The sequence below is a fragment of the Tauraco erythrolophus genome, chromosome 9 (assembly GCF_009769465.1).
Source record: "Tauraco erythrolophus isolate bTauEry1 chromosome 9, bTauEry1.pri, whole genome shotgun sequence".
NCBI lineage: Eukaryota > Metazoa > Chordata > Aves > Musophagiformes > Musophagidae > Tauraco > Tauraco erythrolophus.
The window spans coordinates 11,922,833-11,942,656 of record NC_141473.1 but is presented as its reverse complement, the minus strand read 5'-3'; the positions used below and the strand labels follow the sequence as shown (position 1 = coordinate 11,942,656).

General features: G+C 45.9%; 1 protein-coding gene across 3 annotated transcripts in view; it reads left to right on the top strand.

Moving 5' to 3' along the window:
• The window catches only part of MXI1 (MAX interactor 1, dimerization protein), a 57,689-nt gene that overhangs the window by 35,762 nt on the left and 2,103 nt on the right, over positions 1-19,824 (top strand). For all 3 annotated transcript variants that reach the window (XM_086616621.1, XM_086616622.1, XM_086616624.1), the window contains 2 exons: positions 16,196-16,310; positions 17,468-17,639. In XM_086616621.1, coding sequence (XP_086472747.1) covers positions 16,196-16,310; positions 17,468-17,639 — 287 coding nt within the window. The remainder of the gene's footprint in view (positions 1-16,195; positions 16,311-17,467; positions 17,640-19,824) is intronic.

Here is a 19,824-nt window from a genome sequence, read left to right as displayed (position 1 = left end):
CTCAAATGAATACGTGCTCCTTCACTTGAGCACTCATTGCTCCTCCTACTTGTCTCTACAGCGCCATACTTGTGCGTAGTTGTTTGGAGAGCTGTGCCAAGGGTTCCTGCACCAAGCGGCTCACTGTCCAGGACAGTGAATAATGCAACAATGAAAGGAGGGCATTTGATAAACGCCTTTGTCTTCATGTGAATAAACGAGTATATTTGTTTGTAGAGAAAGGGCAAGGACTCTTCTACGAGTGTGAAAGCTGGGAAAGCCACATGTCCATCAGAGGGGATGCGTGGAAAGGAAAAGGAAGTTGATGCAAAACTTGATTTTGATGCTTATTTGTTTATGGGTATATCTCCCTGTGAGCAGCCCAGGAGAGAAAAGGCATAGAACAGGAAGGTTCAGAGGTGAGATCAGCCCTGAGGAACTTACTGTGCCTGTCCCAGGCCTTGAAGAAGAGACTGGTCAGCCAAGAGTGTCTCAGGACCCAAGAACAGTTGGCTGCTAGCATTTCCATCTGCTACCACAGTGCGTTCATCTGCTCCTTCCAGTCAGAGCTAAACTGTGCAGCAGTGATTGTTCTGACTCTCCCAGACCTTGAGGAAGTTCTAGGTGATGTGTCTGCCACCTTTTCCTCCCAGGAGGAACCTTCCAATGTTACTTAAAGACACAACATGTTGAACACTTGGGGTAATTCACTATAATTTCACATGACCAAAGTCCAGCCCTTAGATAGGAAGTGTTCTGCTCCTTCTGGAAATTCAGTGAAATTCTTCACGAGTTATTCTGAAAGGGGGAGCAGTGTAACAGGTTTATTCTACACATCAGAGGTTAAAAAGAGGTTGCTTTGTGTCTCGCATGTCTTTCATTCCCACTTATTTGGACTTGTTCCCTGGAGTGGGTTGAGTTGTGGGTTGCCCAGTCAGAGTTTGCCCAGCTGTATGGGAATCTTCCACACAGCTCGGAAAATACCATTCATTAGCTGCACTTTGGTAGAGTCAAGAGGCTGAACGTGGGGCGAGTACTCACATTTCCACAGATGCGCACAGTTACGTGCAAGCACACACAAAGAGCTTGCAGTTACAATCTACGTGCCCCTCTCTTTTTAACAGGGGAAGACAGCCCCAGCTGTGTACACAGCCTCGTGTATCTCTTTGATCTGTGTTTGTTTCCAGTGTTTCTCATAGACTGGATCCTGGCGTTCCTCAGAGCTGACTGCTCTTTTCCATGTTTGCAGCTGCATAACTGCATACAGAGAAGCTTGCTGGGATGACTGGGGTGTAACTGGTTTCAGCAGCTTGGGGTGGGTGTTCCTCTTCCCTGCAGCCCCTCCTGTTGTTTGCTTTGCTCCTGTTCTTTCCTTGCCAACCCTCAGGGCAGGGGATTATCTCATTGTTACTGGAAACTGTGCCTTGCAGATGCGTGAGGATCCTCCCTTTTACTTTGCCTACCTGCTCCCCTGCACGTGGCATTACTGCTACACGGGAGCAAATCCAAATCACCGGGGATATAGCTCAGAGGCAAAATTCCCCTTTGCTTTCCAGCACACTGCCCCTGCAGCTGGCTTGGATCCTGTGCCTAAAATAAGGCAAGAAAGGGCACTCTTCAGACTTACGTGGCATTTTATGAAGCTGTCAGAGATGGGCCGAGAGAGGCCCGTAGCGCTCATTTGGTCTGTCCCCTCGCCCCAAGGCAGGATAAGCTCCATCTAAACCTTCCCTGACAGTTGCCAATCTAGCATGGCCTTAAAAGCCTTTGACTGCAGGATTGCCCAGGGAGGCAGTGCGCCCTATTACCCTGATTAACTGTTGTTACCTCTAGAAAGTTTTCCCTAATGTCTAACTAGGATAAAATTATTTCAGTGTTGTTCTAGGGGAGAAAAAAAGCCGTCCAAAGTTGAGCGTCTCCGTGCGTGCGCAGGGGAGAGTTCCAAACGCTGAATATAGTCACCAGCTTTCCTAGCAAGAATCGCTCTGTTAGACCCTAGAAGTATGCCGAGGGACTCCAGCTGAGATAAGGAAATAGAGGGGGGAAAAAATATTCATCTTCCTTTTTCCCGATGCACACGCTTGCCTCTTCACCTACCCAGAAAAGCAACTTTGATGCCAAAAGAAGTGGGAAACCGGATGGGAATACTTTGTCTCCGGCGGATATTCTACGTAATATGACCCTCTTAGGAAATGCTCAGAGCCTGTTCTCTCTGGTGTGACCTCTTTTAAACTTTTCTTGGCTTGGAAAAGCAGCTTACAGGCATGATGTTCACTGGAAAAAGCGCATACGGAGATGCATTTCAGTGAAGGGATTGCAAAGGGGGAGGAGAAGAGAAATCTTATATATGGGGTCATATCATCTGGGAAAATATGCAAAGGCCCTCTGGAGTCATGAGTGTCTCTTGGAGTTTCTTTGAGTTGTGGTGTTTGCTTTTTTCCTTAGTGATCTCTGAGAAAAATACATGTGGTAAGGAAAGAGCGTAGTGGGAAAGGGGTTATGCTATGGATTGGGCACGCTGTAAATGGTTAGCAGTAGTCAGAGTGGAAAGCTGTTGTACAGAAGTAGTTGACTCCTGTAAGCCATCTGAGCTGGCTCTCAGGTCTGCACAGACAGTGCTGCCTCGCACTTCCCCTCAGCCATTCAGGGAAAGCAAACTGCATGAGTTTCTTAAAGTTGGGGTTTTTTTCTTCTTTTTAAATGATCATTTGTTAAAACTGTACTGTTATTCAAAGTAAAAAAAAAAACTACGATCTTGCCAGCTCTTGTAATCTCCACTGCAATTCTGTTGATATTCTGTGATTTTCAAATCCTAGTACCTGGAGTTAAGTGTTTCTGTCGCCCACATAAAACCAACGTATGAGCCAGTATAACCTATGTATTTGAAAAACAGAAAGGAGAGGCAACATCCTACGTAGGTGTTTGTTTGCTTTTTTAAATTATGTGTCTGAGCTACTCTGGTGTGTTGGGTTTTTTTTTAATGAGGCCTAAGTCATAATCTTTTGGACCCATGAGATTAACAGTAGGACATCAGAAACAAAATGTTTTAAAGAAATAAAATGTTTTATGACTGCTTGATTGCAAAGTCAACAATACAACCTTCATGTTGTCCTGATTCCGACTAAACTCCTTTGAACTTCGCTGAAATTCCATCTTGGGAATTTCTCAGGACAGAGGTTAAGAGGAGAACTCAGATAGTTTTTGTTGCATATGTGGGGGGAAGCAGTGAGGGGTGATTGATCCATTTTGAGAAATGTGGCCATCTTGTACTCTGGTCATTATTAACTAGCAGAGAAAGCTGAATGAATTCGCATCCCTAAGCATCCTGCTCTCCAGGCGCTTCACATACCAGTGTCATTGCTGAGCTACGTGAGCACCTGAAAACCAGGAGTGGATTTAGCTGTGCAGTACTCCATGAAGGAATTGGGGTTAGCTCCATTTTGTGGATGAGCAGTGGATGCTTCCGTTCCTCCAGGGATTTACCTGAGGTCATGCAAGCTGTCGTCAGGACAGGTCTCCTGACTCTCACTTAAAGGTCTCATGTGCTGCAGAACCCTTTCCTGCTTGCGGTGAGAGCTGAAATGTCGGCTCCATTTGGTAGCCGCTTCGTCCTTCCTGAAAGCACATGCAAGCTCTGCAAGCTCCTGGCCAGCACGGCACTAGGAAAGTCAAGAAATCTGTACTTCTCCTTTGCCATTTGGCTCTCATGATGAAGAAACCCACCGCAGCCTCTCCCCAGGTGAATGGTTTGTGGTGAAAGTGATCTTTCTTTGTTGTTTTTCTTGGTTTTTTTTTAATTATTATTATTTTTAACACCAGTGGCTTTTGAAACCAACAAGGAGTGATCCCAGGATGAGACACTGCATAGAAAATAGCTGACCATGAAGCAGTAATTTATCTGGCCTAAAGTCATGAGGCCTTGTGAGGGACATAAGCACTACAAAATAACAGGGAAGGAGGAGAGTGATTGTGATTATAATGCAATGCCACTGCAGGTGTTTCTGTAGGCTTGTGTGGTTATTGGGTTATTTTCTTAATATTTTCCTGATAGTTGAGCAAATGGACACCAATTTCCACCAAACCAGAGGACTAGGTGTTCCAGCTCCTCTCTCTTTTTTTTTTATATTTTTTTTTTTCCAAAATAAACCATGAACCTTTCAGTGTCTGGTTTGTTTCCAGGTGGTATCCTAACCCTTTCCCTGCTGGGAGAATACAGAGCAAGCAAGCATAAGGCAACTAATCTTCCCAACTACAGCTGTTCTTGGTTTGGGAGAATTAGAATTGTAGCCCTTTGTGGCATTGCTGACCCAGGCAGAAGTCATAATGATCTTCTCCAGCTGGTCAAGAGTTCACTAGGTAGAATGTCCTGGGCTTATTATAGTGACTTTTTGAGCCCTGTTGGAAGCACTAGGAGTTTTGTAGTCAAGCAATTTTCATGTCTTATGGATGCATTTTGTCTTGCTTACTGCCCAAGAAAATGGTTTCCAAGTGGCTAGCTTCATGCTTTTTCCCTGTTTGAGGTTTGAGCAGTTTTACATTTCTTGGCCTTCACACATGCCCAGAGGAGAGAAAGAAAATGCAAGGAAGGTATCAAGGGTGGTTAAAGGGAAAAGGCAACACAGGAGGTTTGTTTTGTTGTTGTTCTTTTCCCCTGAAGTTTACATTGTTTTAATTTTATAGATGATAAACCCTGCTCCTCTTTGGAAGAACTGTAGTGACAATGAGGTTGTATTAGCACATCACATCAGTTAAGCAGAAGCAAGATGTGTTTTCATACTCTGTGATACCTCCTTTCAAAAACTGTTTTCTTTCCTGGTACCTCTGTATGTATGTATGAGATCAGGACGTGACTCATCTGTTGTTGTAGTGCTAGGAGCTGTGCTTCCCTGTTCACATTGCCCAGCTGAGTAACATATATAGTTAACTTGAGTTAAAACTGTTTGTCACGTAACGTTAGCTAACTCCCAGACTTTTGAAATACAGTATTACTGTTCTTTGTGTGAAAAAATCCATATCCAATAAGAAAAATAGTGCTAGGATCTCAAGTTCTCCTTCCTAGTGGTTTTTTCCAAGCATACATCTGATAGTGACCTTGGCTGGTAATTCCTCTTTCCTGGGAAGTCTGAGGTTAAATTTAAAATAATTTTACAAGGTGAAATTACATGCACTGCTTCCTCTGTTCCAGATGCATGCCCTCTATACCTGAAAGGTACAGTAGATACTTGATGACTCCTTAAATATTTCTGACAGTGTGAAGAGGTATTAAATGAAGAGCACATGCTTTCCTTCTGGCATAAAAGATTTTGTGTAAACAGGTATTCCAAATGGTCACATTCTTAGAATATTTTTTCATTAGGAATTATTATTTTCTTCCATGAAGTGAGGAAACTGGAATATAGCTTCAGAAAAGAAATGTATGGAGTGGAAAAACTCTGTCCTATCTTAATGAACAGTATAAATACCTTTTAGTAGCACTAGCTTATCTGTGTAATTTAAAAAATTATGTTAATAACAAAAATAACTTCTAGTACCAGATCAGAATGTATTCTTGATATCAGCATATTCATTATTTTGAAAACAAGAAATTTTTTTTTCCCAAATAACAAGTTGGTGGCATCCTTTACTCTTTCACTGATGGACAAATGTCCGTCTTATAAAGCAAGTGCTTTGTTCTTTCTAGTTAGTGGTATTACTAGTTTTTAGCCTGACTATCTTTAGTAGGCACTGAAGTCCAGTGTCTCTTTCAGTCACATTATGAAGAAAAGAGGTTCTGATTTGAGGTACTGTCTATGCCTTTACTGCTATGACACCCTGTGGGCCCTGGGTAGCTTTTCTGCTGTAGCCAAGAGAGCAGTCCAGGGCCGCTCTCTGGCTGCCTGGTGGGAAGCTGCCTAGTATCTCAGGTTATTCCAGTCTCAGTGCTGGCAGGTGGCCTTCAAGGGTCTCTGCAAATCCATGCTAATTAATCTGTTTTCTAGTGTGCACCATCTTTGATTTCTCCTTGAGAGGCTGCAAGGGCTCAATGGCAGTAGATCTGAACTGGAGAGCTCTTCCCGTTGCCTGGCAGTTTTAGAGGCAGTTCAGGATTATGGGGTGAGAGCATCCCCGCTTCTCAGAGTCTGACTGCAGAAACCTTGCATGAGCCTGAAACACCTCCTCATTTCTTTTTAAAGGCATGATGCTTAGCCAGGAAACCTCTGAACAGAATAATCAAGAATAGCTGGCGAGTTTGGAAAATCTTGGCTATCTTTGCCGGTGACCTAATTCTAGCAGTAAAGCTGAAAATCCGTAGGTCGCAGCAAAGCAGGTTACTGCCTCCTCTTCAGCGAGCAGGTTTCTGATGAATGGTGCAGCTGCTTTGCAGGCATGTTGGTGGTGTGGAGGAGGACACCGCGCTGGTTGGAGCAGCATCGCCAGGCTTTGCGGCTGTGAGCACACTGTGTGTCCCTAGAAGGATGATTATAATGGTATTAGTGAGAACGAGAGCACAGGACACCATTGGCTATTAAAAGAGCAGGTCTATTTCTAACCACCTTTTAACAAAGATGGAGTTTTTATTAGACTAGGCTAGTCAGGGCTTTATAATTAACCGTCCTGGGTTGCACGTTGATGTTTATGGCTGGCTTTGCATGTTCCCTGGTAGCCAAATGCAGGATTGTAGCTGTTTCTTACTGCTGTATCTACTGCAAGACTGCAATACCTGCCTGGTCGGCAGCCAGCATGATTGAAAAGTGGGTGCTGAATGATATTGTGCAAGAGGCACCTAGATGTGACTGCACCGGCGGCAAGCAGGCTATGTTTTTAGGTCAAAAGGTGAATGCGATGTAGAGCGTTTATGGCCTGCTGTGGTTATAGGGTTTAGCATACTGTTGTAAGCACAGCTTATCCTGAAAGGGGTTTAGCTGGTAGCATCATGTATTGTGCTACAGTAAAGTTCAGTTAATTATATTCACCAGGGATTAGAATACTGTATGGCTAATGGTCAAGATCAATAATAGTAGATCCTCAATATGTAACTTTAGGGAGAGATTAACTTTGATAAATAATAATAATAATAGACACTGCTCCAGAGCGTCTGTTCCTATCTGACATCTCTTAACAGTCCAAATTGCTTTCAAAGAAAGGCAGAAAGCCATAGAGGACCTGGGAGGTGGGAAGAGAAACTGATGAACAGGCACTGAGAGCTTGGTGCTGGATCTGGATGAAAATGAAGGGGCGAGAGAAAATGCCAGGCATTGATTGACTCCATTCCTCTGCTGGGCTGCTGGCCACCTATCCTGCTCTCATCACCTTTTCATTGTGAAGCACAGGCTGTTATATTTGATCTTTCTCTACTGAGTTGAAGTAGTCTGTCTCATTGGTGCCTCTGAAGATCAAAGGGGTTAGGAAAGGATGAGCAGTCATGTTACTGAACAGCTGTGAGTTCAGTCTGGAGGAGGCATCTTCCAAAATGGGATCATTTTTATTACTGTGAGCATCAGTATTGAAGGTTTTTTGCCATTCCTTTAAGCATCCTAGTTTTGGAAGTCATAGGATTACAGTTGGTCTCTCTTTTTTTTTATTATTTTAGTCATTTAGATGAAGCTTCTATATTCTAGCCCTCTAGTTCAAAGAGAAAAACTTCAAGATATGCAACAAATAGGATCCAAAGGCCCAGAAGTTATTGTGTGAATAAAAGTAGCCCCAAATATATCTCTTCAGCTTCAGAATCAGAATCATCATGTTGCTTTAGTCTAATTGTTTGGGATCTGCTTGATTTAGGATTACTGAGTGCAGTCACAGGATCCTGTTCAGAGATCAGTGCATTTGGCAAGTGTTCTTGCACCAAAGAGTTTCCAATCCAGTAGACTATTGGAGAAGAGGACAGAAACAAAAACCTAGGCAGGCTGAGGGATGATGGTTAGTGATAGCAGAGCAGAACAAACAGTCCAGCGTTTGCAGTGCTGGTCAGAGAACGGAGTGAAAAGGAAGGTAATAGGGACTCCGTGTGAGACGAGAGCAATCATACTCCCTCGGAGGTGAGAGTAGGACCCTGAGTCTTCCGGAAGTCTCCTTTTCACAGCCTTGTCTGCAATGCTGTGGCCTTGAATTCTGGAAGTGGGAGCTCTCTCACATGTCCACATAGCTCAAGGTGTTTGTAGGCCAACCCCTGCACCCACTGAAAAATGTGATTTACACTTAATGTCTGCACAGTGTGGACAGACTGATCAGCCTTTGGGAGAAACAGCTAAGAGTCTCTTATCCCTCCATATTGCAGCCCAGGAGATACTTGTCCTGCAGGAAAGCTACATGTTTCAGCCAGATCTTCCATATCCAAGGGATTGGAGACTGCCTGATTTCCCCTCCATCTGTCCCTCTTCCCCTTTTTTTGATTTTGGAAAGCCTTGAAGTAATTCATTTGCCTTCAGAATTGTGACAAAATTAGGAAAGCCCTCTCAATAATATTTGGTTTTATACCTTGAAGGATCTCAGGAAAGGGAGAGACCTTGACAGTTGTGACACATGGAGAGAGGTGAGGAGAGCAAGTCTCCCTCCAGACTGCAGTAGTAGGCTAGAAAGACCCATGCTGGAACTGATCGGTGGTGGCAACAGACCACTTTGCACGAGGTTTGTTGGTCTTGCAGCCTCTGTGAGCCAAGAGCCTGAAGCTATTCCAAAGTCGAAATCAGTGATGAGTCTTCCCATCTAGAAGAGTTGGGAGTAGAGGTTATTTCTGTGAGCCTCTGGGCTGCACTTGGCCGTATGCTGGTTCTGTGGTGGAAGACTGTGCCGGGCTCAGGTGGGATAGTCCAGGCAGGGTTTGTAGGACACCCTCTTTCAAGGTTTACAATGTGTATTTTAAGTTAAAATCCTTGCTTTATGCCTACTTTAAGGCTTGTAGCTTCTATTCTAGATGTGGGGAAGAGTTTGTGTGCTACAAAACTGGCCATTTTTTCCAAATATCTCAGTTGTTAGATAAGATGCTTCCTTTCCCAGTGGACCTTGTCTTGGTTTTGTGGCTGAGGTGGCCTTTGAACAAAATGCTGCTGTTACGGAGCGCATCAATCCATTGCTGTTTGTATTTCATTGCCACTTATGGGCTTGAGTCAGGATGCTGCTTTCCTGAGCACTGGACCACCAGTTATCTCCCTGGTATGCAGCTTGTCAGCAGGCAGAGGTGTGTTGATTTGTGTGACTTTGAAAAGCTTAATTGCCTGTATTTTTGGGGTTTTTTTATTTGTTTGATTTTTTTGTTTATTACTATTATTGTTATTGCTATTGTTTAACCATGGGTCTCTTCATTTGTGGCTTGTTTTTTGTCCGCCTTTGATTTGAGAATGCAGTTGAGTGTATGTTGATCTTTAACTTTTGCACACAGACCTGATATGGTTAACATCAGGCTGGAAATGTTGTCCATAGAACTTTTTTGTTCCTTTAAATTCTTATTTATAATACTTTGTCAAATCTCTTTATTGTCGGTCCTAAACCTTCATTTCTTTGTTCCTTTTAAATGATAGAAAGGCTTTAAAAAAATGTAAAGGTCGAAAAGCTTTTTTTCCCCAATTACTTTTTCATGGTAGATTTTATTAGCGTTTGCAATACAAATACTCCTGCATGCCAGGGAGCCATCCGTAGAAATTGACTGGAAACAAAAGAGACGAATGAACAAGTATCTCCTTCAACTGGGAGCAAATACAGGAAAATAAATAATCGTGAGAAGAGACCTGATTTAAAATCAGAAAGCGAGGCTTGTTTTGAATGATTTTACAGCTCAGGGGGAGAATATTAACTTTGAACCGCGCGTTTCTGAGCCCGATTTCCTTCTAAAGCACGTGTCCCGCCTCTGGTGTCCTGTGGAATCGGGGTGAGCGGGTGCGAGTGTGTTTATCGCGGCTGGCCGGACGCCACCGCGGCATTCTCGCGCGTGGCCGGGGGTTCGCAGCGATTGCATAACGCTCTGCAGCAGAGCGAGTGCCGGCTGCCTCCCGTGCCGCGTCCGGGCGCTGGGAAAAACCTTCTCTTCCTTGGCTGGAGACAAACGCACAGTAAAGAAGGGGGGAGATCCATCGCAGAGTATGGGCTGGGGGTTAGAGACAAGAGCAAGGAGAGAAACTTGGAGTCATACGATGGCGGTTAGAGATAAGCACGCCTCTGACCTGTGCATTGCTTTTAGAAGGAAACCATATTTTTCCCCGTTTTTCCTGCCCTGTGGTTTTTGCATGTGTTTCTCATTACTTTTTATCTCAAAATCGTTCTCGTCCAATGAATTATTGATGTGGGGTCACTTGCATTTCTCCAGGAATTGTTTTCTTTAACCGGTGATCCCTCCTGAATTTTTTAAGCAATCTATTAGCTCTGAAATCCAAACAAAGTTGGTGGTTTCTAATTTCAGGGTTAAATTAGACTTGGCTTTGAAAAGCTGTAGAGGGAAGAGGAAGAAGGCAGAGGAGAAGGATGGTAATGTCCTTTTCCAAGTTAGGATCTTCCTTCTGCTGGTTCTTTTGGTGGTTCTTGTTTGGTTTGGTTCTGGGTTTTTAATATCTCTGGGAGATCAAGTGTCTGATTTAGCCTCAGTGGGACTTGGGCATATTCCGAATGTTAAGCACATGCTTAAATCTACTGTTGAATTCAAGCCCTGTAGACCTGCAGGCACAGTACAAAAATATCTGGGAAATGTTTTTCTTTTCCCTCAGATGCTCCCTACTTTCAACATACAAAAATCATAATTCAGCATTTTGAAACGCTGCTGAAGGCGAGTTGGTCATTTCCTGCTGGGAGGGAGGCTTGATCTTTTGAAGATGGGAAAAGTGTGTGTGTATGTGTGTGTGTGTGTTGCAGATGTTCAGGCCTTGATTCGGCAAAGTCGGTCAGCAGTGTCTGACCAGGGGACAGTGTTGAATCTGGTAAACCTGCTGCTTCGGAGCTGAATGTGCACGTGTGTTCAACTGACTCCTCAGCAGAGAAAGTTTCTTCTCTCAGTTTCCATTGTTTCTGCCCATGGTGGAAGCTGAAAAAAAAACAACCAAAAACAACCCACAAACCCAAAACCTGTCCTAGCAAAGAAGCTACAACCTCTCCAGGGATGTTTACGTTCAGGGATGGCTCCTCCACAGCCATGCCTGCAGCCATTGCTGCAAGGTTTGCAGGAAGATGATGGACCCGAGCAGGGTGGGGGTCACCCGCTCAGCAGGGCTGCACAGAGCTTTGGCTGAGCCCACCAGGGCCTGGAGGGGGAGGCTGCTGGTGCCCTTCCAGGCCTGGGCTGGCCCTTGCAGGAGGCTCCTCAGACATTGAAGATAGGTAGGTTTCTAGCCCCTGAGTAGCCCCTTGGTGACCAGCAGATACAAGGTTTGGAGCTGCTACCACAGGTCCCTCAGCTCTGTGGGGATGTCTCAGTCAGGGAAGAGGCTGGTGGCTTTATGCCCAGCTTGCTGTGGTGCAGAGTGGTGGGGTAGGTCGATTCCTACCCAGCCACCTCAAAAACATCCTCAGAGGAGTGGAGAAAAGAAATGGGGATTTTTTTTTTTTTTTTCACCCACACCTTTTTCTACACTGCAGTTCTGATCCAGGCAGATGGGAACCCAGCTTCTGCAGTGGGATTTGGGTGCGTGCGGTACAGTGAGACAGCTGAAGCTATGAGCAAAAAGCACGCATAAATAAAGGCATCCTCCCCGTGCTTTATATAATCAGAGCGGATGATGTCATTGGGAGCCTGAGAGGAGAGCAGGCTGTGAAATTACAGCCCTCTGCAGCCAGGCAGAGCCAAGTGCAAGGAGGGGCTGCGTGGAGCAAGGGCCAGCCGCCTCTCTGAGAGAGGCTCAGGACAGAGGGCCTGGGGGCTCAGGCTTGGAGGGGAACTGGAGGGGTTGAAGTAGATAATCCAAATACATCAGAAGCTTGGAGGGGAACTGGAGGGGTTGAAGTAGATAATCCAAATGCATCAGAAGCTGTCGCGCAGGCACAAAGTGAAAAGAGGGGGAACAGCACAGTGCCGAGCAGGCAGCAATGGGGCTGCTGTTTTAGGGGCAAGGACCTCCTTCTTGCACATGCAGCCACCTACAGCTTGTTGTGGATCAGCTGGCAGGGCTATGGGACTGCTGGGCTTGCTTGTTCCTCTTCTGCTTCAGCCTCCTGACCCATCTGTTTAAGGGCTAACATACTTTTTCCCACAGCAGCTCCTGGCAGAGAAGAGAGGGCATCCTTGCTCTGCTTGCTCTCCACATCCCAGAGGAACTTGCTTCTGAGCTCTTCCTGGCACTACACAGGGGAGGAAGCAGAAGCAGCAGAGGGGCTCTGTCCTAGCTGGAGTTGCCAGGTGGAACAGGATAAAAGGTTGTCCTCAGCTCTTTGGGACAGAGAAGTGCATATTACGCTCTGGTTTACCAAAGCCTCTCGGGTGCTTTGCTCCTTTTCTGGCCACCGTGATGCCCTACATGGGAATCTCGAAGAGGGGTTTTACCCCTCAGGCTGAGCAGGAGGGGAACAGTAGGCTGGTCTCTTGGGAAAGAGACCCCCTGCCTTCCAAATCCTCCATGGGTTCTGTCTTCAGAACATCCAGCACCTACCGTGTGCTCAGGATGCTGCTGTGAGAGCCTGATTTTTTTTCTAAGGCCACTTAGGCAGAAGAAAGGGCTCCAGCTTCTCCCATCTGCCCTGCAGCTAGTGTGCAAAGGCTTCCTCCTCAGCTGAAACTGGAATTCTCCTTCTGTCATCCTCTGTCTTCCCCAAGATCAAGGCAGCGAGAGGCAGCAGCCCTTCGCGCCAAGCCCGAGTTGTTTCTCTGTTATATAACAATATGGGCATTTAGACTTGTTTTTCCAGATATTGGCAGATGCGTCAAATATTGGCATAATTCAGTGGTTTACATGGAAAGCCGTCTGGCTCTGTCTGGAGCCTGCACAATGCTGGTATTTTCATTGAATACAAGAGCCTGCAGCGTTGTCAAAGCCACGTTGCAACAGAGTCCAGGTAAACAAGGGGAAAAGACAGTTGTATCATGGCCTGGCTTGTGGGATTTTAGCTGCCCAGGTACAGCTCCAGGACTTGGTAAGAAAGATTAATAGGTTTGTCATTGCTTTCACTCTGAAATGGTCTTTTAGCAAAGTTTGCTGTGATGCTTTTGCACTCTAGAGTCTTATTTCTGGGTTTTACTGAAGCCACTCATCAGTGTGTCAGACCTGCCCATGTGCTCTGTGGTTTAAGAACCATGGTCCGCTCCAGGGCTGTTGTAAGTTGAGGGAGGTCAGGGGCTGTGACCGGGTTAGACTTTAAAAGTAAAAAGGCAAGATATTAAATGCCGTGGAGGAGAAAGAGCAGGGGAGGCTGTTGGATCTGATCTCTCCGAAGGAAAGCAGTGCGCTCACGTGCCAGGACAGTTTGCAGGTTTGGTTGCTTTTCTCTGTCCTGGCTGCACTGGGACGGGGAGCTCCCGAGTGGCTCCGCCAGCATCATCCCCAGCAGCAGGAGGTGACTGCTGGGGCTGAAGGGCCTGGCTATCCCTGGACTGCACCAGCCTGCGCAGTGAGGCTGGCCCGCTGCTGTATGCCAGTGTAAAGCCCTCTGCATTTCCCTTGGTTAGGCTGTGGTTGGAGATACCAATGCACTTACGTTTGCAGTGGCGTCAAAACTCGGTGTGGCTCAGCCCCGAGTGCAAAACAAGGGGAAGATCCAACAGCAGCACAAAAGTGGTGGCTTTGGTCAAACCTCTTCCAAACCTGCCTCATCTCAGCCAACGCCACCTGCCCCTGCAGCGTGCTCATCGCCCGAGCTGTGCTGTGTGCTGTCAGCTCCTGCTCACACCCTCTGTTGCAGGCAGGTGTCCCCTCCCGATGCCTGGTGTGCTAGCAAAGGCTGTCACCCTTGCTGCAGGCCACAACCTTTGGTGGCCAGGAAGAAGAGTCACTGGCAGGAGTGGCCTCTCTGAAAACCATCTGATGCAGCACCTTCCTCGGTTCCTGGTAAAACCTCCAGTGCCAAGACTCAGCCCAAAGCTCAGGCTGTAGATGCATTGTCTGTTTCTCTCTGCGTTCAGGAGTGGGCTGTGATACATTTGACACGGGTTAAATGTTGATTCCTCAAACGTTTTTTTTTTTCTGTTGCACAAATAATTCAGTTTTCATCATAGGCTGGGAGCTACTCTTGCCCAACAGGGCAGAGGGGAAGTCTGTGGTCCCTACCTGTAGCTGGTGCTCTGTAGCAAGTCCCCTGTTAGGTGGAACTGGTCCTGCTCCTCAGTCCCCACATCTATGCACGCATCTTTAGCTCTGCTCAAGCTGCCTTTTCACTTGGGCTGATCCTGTAAGTGAAGTGTATGACTGGCACTTGTACTTGTGCTGTGAAGAGACACGTGCTGCAACTTGATGACTGTGTTCTGGCAGCTCTGACTCGGTGACTTGCCTTTGTGACCGTTAAGGAAATCTGTGGCGTAGCCAAAAGTGGATTCAGAACCTAGAATGTCTTTAACCACAAGATCCTCCTCCTTTCTCTAGCTGCAAGAAGTCAGTATCCAGTTTCCTGTGGGATGACATGAACTACAGTGCCAGTGTGAACCAGCAATGCTTTTTCATTGCTGGCCCTACAGGTCATCAGGAGACATTGGGCAAATACCTGTAGTGGGAGCATACAGCTTCTGTTGATCAAGCTCTGTGTTGAAAATGGGCTTCCAGGTAGAAAAAGAATCCCCCTGTGTCAGCCATATGGGTTTAATGTCGGTGGGGCTTGCCCCAGAGCAAGCTGAGAAGTAAAAGATGAGATTGATGTGATTGCTATTTTTTTCAGTTTGATTTTTAGATTATGATTTCCCATTCCTCACCCCTTCAGTTGTTAATATTTAATGAAAAAGACGTGTTCTTCAAGGCCCTTGTTGGTCATACGCAGCCCAGTGGCTGTTCTTGAGACAGGATGATGGACCCTTTGTAAAGAGATTTATAATAGAAACAGTGAGGAGCTCACAGCTACAGCACCGCTAGTGAACACTCCCCTGCGCTGACAGTTCATCAGCAAAACCCCTGACCCTTCCACCCTTAATCATCCTTGCTTGTCACTGACATAATTGCCTGATTACAGACTTCTCTCCCCCACTGCTTTCAACTGGGTGCAATAGTGAATTTGAAAAACAAATGGAAATGAACTGTCCATGCTCTTTTTTTTTTTTCTTCTTCTTCCCCTACATTGAGATGGATCAGGCTAAGATTCAGTTTCTTTGTGCGTGAGCAGGGACTGGGACAGGCTTTCAGGACTTTTTTGCACCAGTCTTTCTTGCATGTGAATGATGGAGCTGATGTCATTGTTTTATTGATTGGGATGACAAGTTTGGACATAAATCATTAATGTCTGGGAAAGAGAGAGGGAGAGGAAAAAGGCAACCCACACTTGATAGTTTTCCATAAATCTGCTGTTCGTTCCTGCATATGTGGTACAGAAGGGGAGACAGCGGGAACAGTTTTCCCATGTAGCCTGCGCATGGCATGCTTTGCCACTGCTGCCTGAACCATTTTCCCCAAAACATGTTTCCATATTCTGCAGAAAATGGCTCGTATCATCAGCGACACTGTCGTGCTTGAGCCTGTCTTTGTAGACATGAGACAAGGTCAGAAGACTGCCCAGGGGAAGGTCTTGGGTTCTCTTGTTCCCACAGACCTTGCACTCCCGGCAGCTTTTCAGACCTGGGTCCAGGAAGAGTAAGAGTGCAGTTCTTGGGAACTACCATCCTCTTTAGCTGCCAGCAGGGATTGTTTGGATGGTTTGGGCTGACCATTTTTCTCATTGATCTTCTTAATTTTGTGCAAAAAGGTGGTGTTTAGATCAGTTCATAGCAAACGTCTCCGAGCCAGCAAAGCACAAGTGTGCAGGGGGTAGCAGTCATTCAAAACTGCTTTTGCAAAAGTTCCTCTCAGCAAACAGACAGCAAATAGCTGAGAAAGAGAGAGGGAGGAAACCCATTCGCCTGTGTGCCTTGCCCCTACACAAAGTTCATCCAGATGAGTCAGATTATCAGTTCAGACAGCAAGAAAATAAACAGTGTTTGTCAGAGGTTAGCAATAATGCAGGTATTGGTGAGCAGCTGATGTTTGCAGTGTAAATAATGTCGTGGCAGTCTGTCCTGGTACCTGTGGGGAACTTTGTGATGTGTGGAAAGAGGGAAACATGAAAACTGCCTCACAGGAGAGAAGTAGAGAAGGAAATTCTGTTTCTTTTCTGAAAGCATAGCTCTGATCCTTCTCTTCTCCCTTTGCAGCCGAGCTCACCTCCGCCTGTGTCTAGAGCGCTTAAAAGTTCTGATACCGCTAGGACCAGACTGCACCAGGCACACAACGCTTGGGCTGCTCAACAAAGCCAAAGCACATATCAAGGTAAGAGCTGCTTTTCCCAGCTGCCTTCAGGCTGGGAAGCACAATTCAATTGCTCTGTCTTGCTGCCTAGAGGTAACTCTGTTGAAGGAGACTAACACCTTTGAAAGAAAAAAAAAAAAATGTCGAGCAAGCCTTGCCCCCTTGGTTAATCATTTATCATTGCTACAAGCCACATTGTTAGAAGAGTCCATAATGAACTCCGTTAACTACGGAAATGATTGATTTGGAGAGCTGGGGCCTTGTTCTGTATTGTGATCATTTGTTGACAGCTGCATCTCTTTAAAGAAAAACATACCTACTGTTGAGTGACTGCATTTTGATGGGAAGTGCAGCTTTTTTTGATGTGCTCGTGCATTAGCACAAAGCACAAGAGTGTGAGACAGGGTTGGCTCGCTGGGGTTCCGTGTGCGAACCTGCCAGCTAGCCCAGTGCTCTTCTAGATTCGCTTTTGGTAAAGCGAAGCATGGAAAGAAAATGCAGCATTGTCAGTATCTGGAAGAGGCTGAAATGCGATGTTGCAGGTCAGGAGGGAGGATGGGTGGTGAAGGAGAAAAAGCGCTGCCGAAGGGACAGTTAGCCTGACATGACTCCTCCTTATGCAATGCGCTTGTCGTAGGAAACAAAGAACAGTGCCCTGGTAGACTTCCCAGCTGTGATCAAAGAAATCTGTAGTAGGTTATGTAAATCACTTGCTGAATAGAAAACTGTTTCTGAGAAATCCTACTAAACCATGTGGCAAGGAACACAGAACTCCCAGGGCACGTTTTCATGTTACAGTCGATCATAACAAACCCTGAATTGGTTTGGTTAAGGGAATTGAGGCCCCTTCGTGGACAGATTTGGTAACGCAAGTGGCTGGATCGATGTGGAATGACCCACAAACTGCCACAGTTCAGATTGTTTCCCCGGAGAGGCTGTGTCCTCAGAGACTTATTATACTAATGTGTATGATTTATCAGGACTTGAGAGGTGGAAAAGATGCGAGGATATGGTATTTTTCTTGGAGACTGCAAAGCGGCTTGGTTCAGGGCTCTTTTGCAGCTTAAATCCTTCTGGGATGTGGGAAGGTCTAAGCAAAGCAGGTGGCTGGGCAGTGGAGGTGGGAGGGAAGGAGAAAAGTATGAAACTAATTATTGAGTTGTATTTGATCATGTCAGAAACTTGAAGAGGCTGAGAGAAGGAGCCAACACCAGCTTGAGAACCTGGAACGAGAACAAAGATTCCTAAAGAGAAGACTGGAACAACTACAGGGTCCTCAGGAGATAGAGCGAATACGAATGGACAGCATTGGATCTACCATTTCCTCGGATCGCTCGGACTCGGAGCGAGGTGGGTGTCACTGAACTAGCACTGAATCCTCAGGATTCTGCGAAGCAAGGGCATGAGATTGATCCATTTCTTGTCTCCCAGCTAACCTCATCTCATGGCCTTTGGTATTTAGGCTACTGATCTTGCTCACACACATGCACAGGCACACATATATATACATGAAGAGTTTAGTTAGAACTCATGCAAAATACTAAGTCTGGAAGAAGTGTTATTGTTGACTTGAGCTGATTTCTGTGGCATTTAGTGTGACCTGTTTCTCTAAAAAGCTCTCTAAACTGCCGAAGCATTAGTTGGGAAAAATAATGTGATCACAAGATGGCAGCTAAATACCTGACGGTAAAGTTGAGATATCCGTTGTGCTCTTTGGTCTACTGAATCTCTTGGCAAGACAAAGAGGAAAATCTAAGAAGATATTAGTGCGACTGGAACGAATGTTTCAAAGCAGCATCCAGCTTCTCGTTCTATATTTGAGCCACAGTATAACAAAGGTGCCATGGTATAACCAAGCAAACTGCCTCTTAAAATTCCTGGAGTCATTCTACACTCCTCCCTCTTTTTTTTTTTTTTTTTTTTTTTTTTTTTTAACTGAGCTTCCCACAGAGTTCATCTCCTCAGTTAAAACTGGATAGAGATTATGTGAATAGCTGACTGAATTCAGATAATTTTCATAAACTTTTAAGTATCTCTGCTGTGGAGAGATATGTAGGCACAGTTCATAGATTCATAGATTTCTAGGTTGGAAAAGACCTTAGAGATCATCGAGTCCAACCATCCCTAATCCCCATTAAACCATATCCTCAAGTAGATCATCCACCCTATTCTTAAACACATCCAGGGATGGGGACTCAACCACCTCCCTGGGCAGCCTATTCCAGTGGCTGACAACCCTTTCAGAGAAGAAATACTTCCTAACATCCAACCTGAATCTCCCCTGACTAAGCTTATGCCCGTTTCCCCTTGTTCTATCACCCATCACTAATGTAAAGAGCCCTTCCCCCACCTCCCCACCATCTTTTCTCAACTATTTATAGGCCGTAATCAGGTCTCCCCTCAGCCTCCTCTTCTCCAGGCTAAACAGCCCCAACTCCCTCAGCTGCTCCTCATAAGTTTTATTTTCCAGCCCCTTGACCAGTTTAGTCGCCCTTCTTTGGACTCGCTCCAGGAGCTCAATATCTCTCTTAAAGCGAGGGGCCCAAAACTGGACACAATATTCCAGGTGCGGCCTCACCAGTGCCGAGTACAGGGGCAGGATCACTTCCCTATTCCTGCTGGTCACACTATTCTTGATACACGCCAGTATCCCATTGGCCTTTTTGGCCACCTGGGCACACTGCTGGCTCATATCAAGCCGGTAGTCAACCAAGACCCCCAGGTCCTTCTCCGCCAGGCAGCTCTCCAGCCACTCTTCCCCGAGCCTATAGCGATGCTTGGGGTTTTTATACCCCAAGTGAAGGACTCTGCACTTGGCCTTGTTAAAGCTCATGCCATTGGCCTCAGCCCAACGATCCAGTCTGTTCAAATCCCTCTGAAGGGCCTCCCTACCCTCGAGCAGATCGACACAGCCTCCCATCTTGGTGTCGTCTGCAAATTTACTGAGGGTACATTCAATCCCCTCATCCAGGTCATTGATAAAGATGTTAAACAGAACTGGACCCAGCACTGAGCCTTGGGGAACCCCACTGGTGACCGGCCTCCAGCCGGATTTAGCCCCATTTACCACCACTCTTTGGGCCCGGTTGATGGTTTGAAACTTACTGACAGACCCAAAGATGCTGTACAGTTTGGGTGTGAGTCTAGTTTAACAAAAAATCCTTCTGGAAAAATTACTAAATAGTGTGGGAACCAAGATGTCTGGTCAGCTAGGTCTCTGCTTTCTAAGTTTTTCTTAAAAATAAGACTTATGTTCTAAAATCCACCAAGCACCTCTGAGAGTAACCCAGATCCCCATGGTGTAATGCATTGTAGTGCCCTTTGAGTGGTACCAGCTTTGATGATGTGGTATCAAGCAAGTAGCACGTTTCAGGGTAACTTCATGCTCCGTTTTCTATGTTGCCCTCTGTTTTATCTGTTTCTTTTTGTTTCCAACACCAGAGTAGTAAAGCTCCAAAGAAAGAGGTAGTGGAACAAGCTCAGTGCATGAGGTGGTCCACATATGCTGATAGTGTGGCCTGCATGCTGGAGGAAT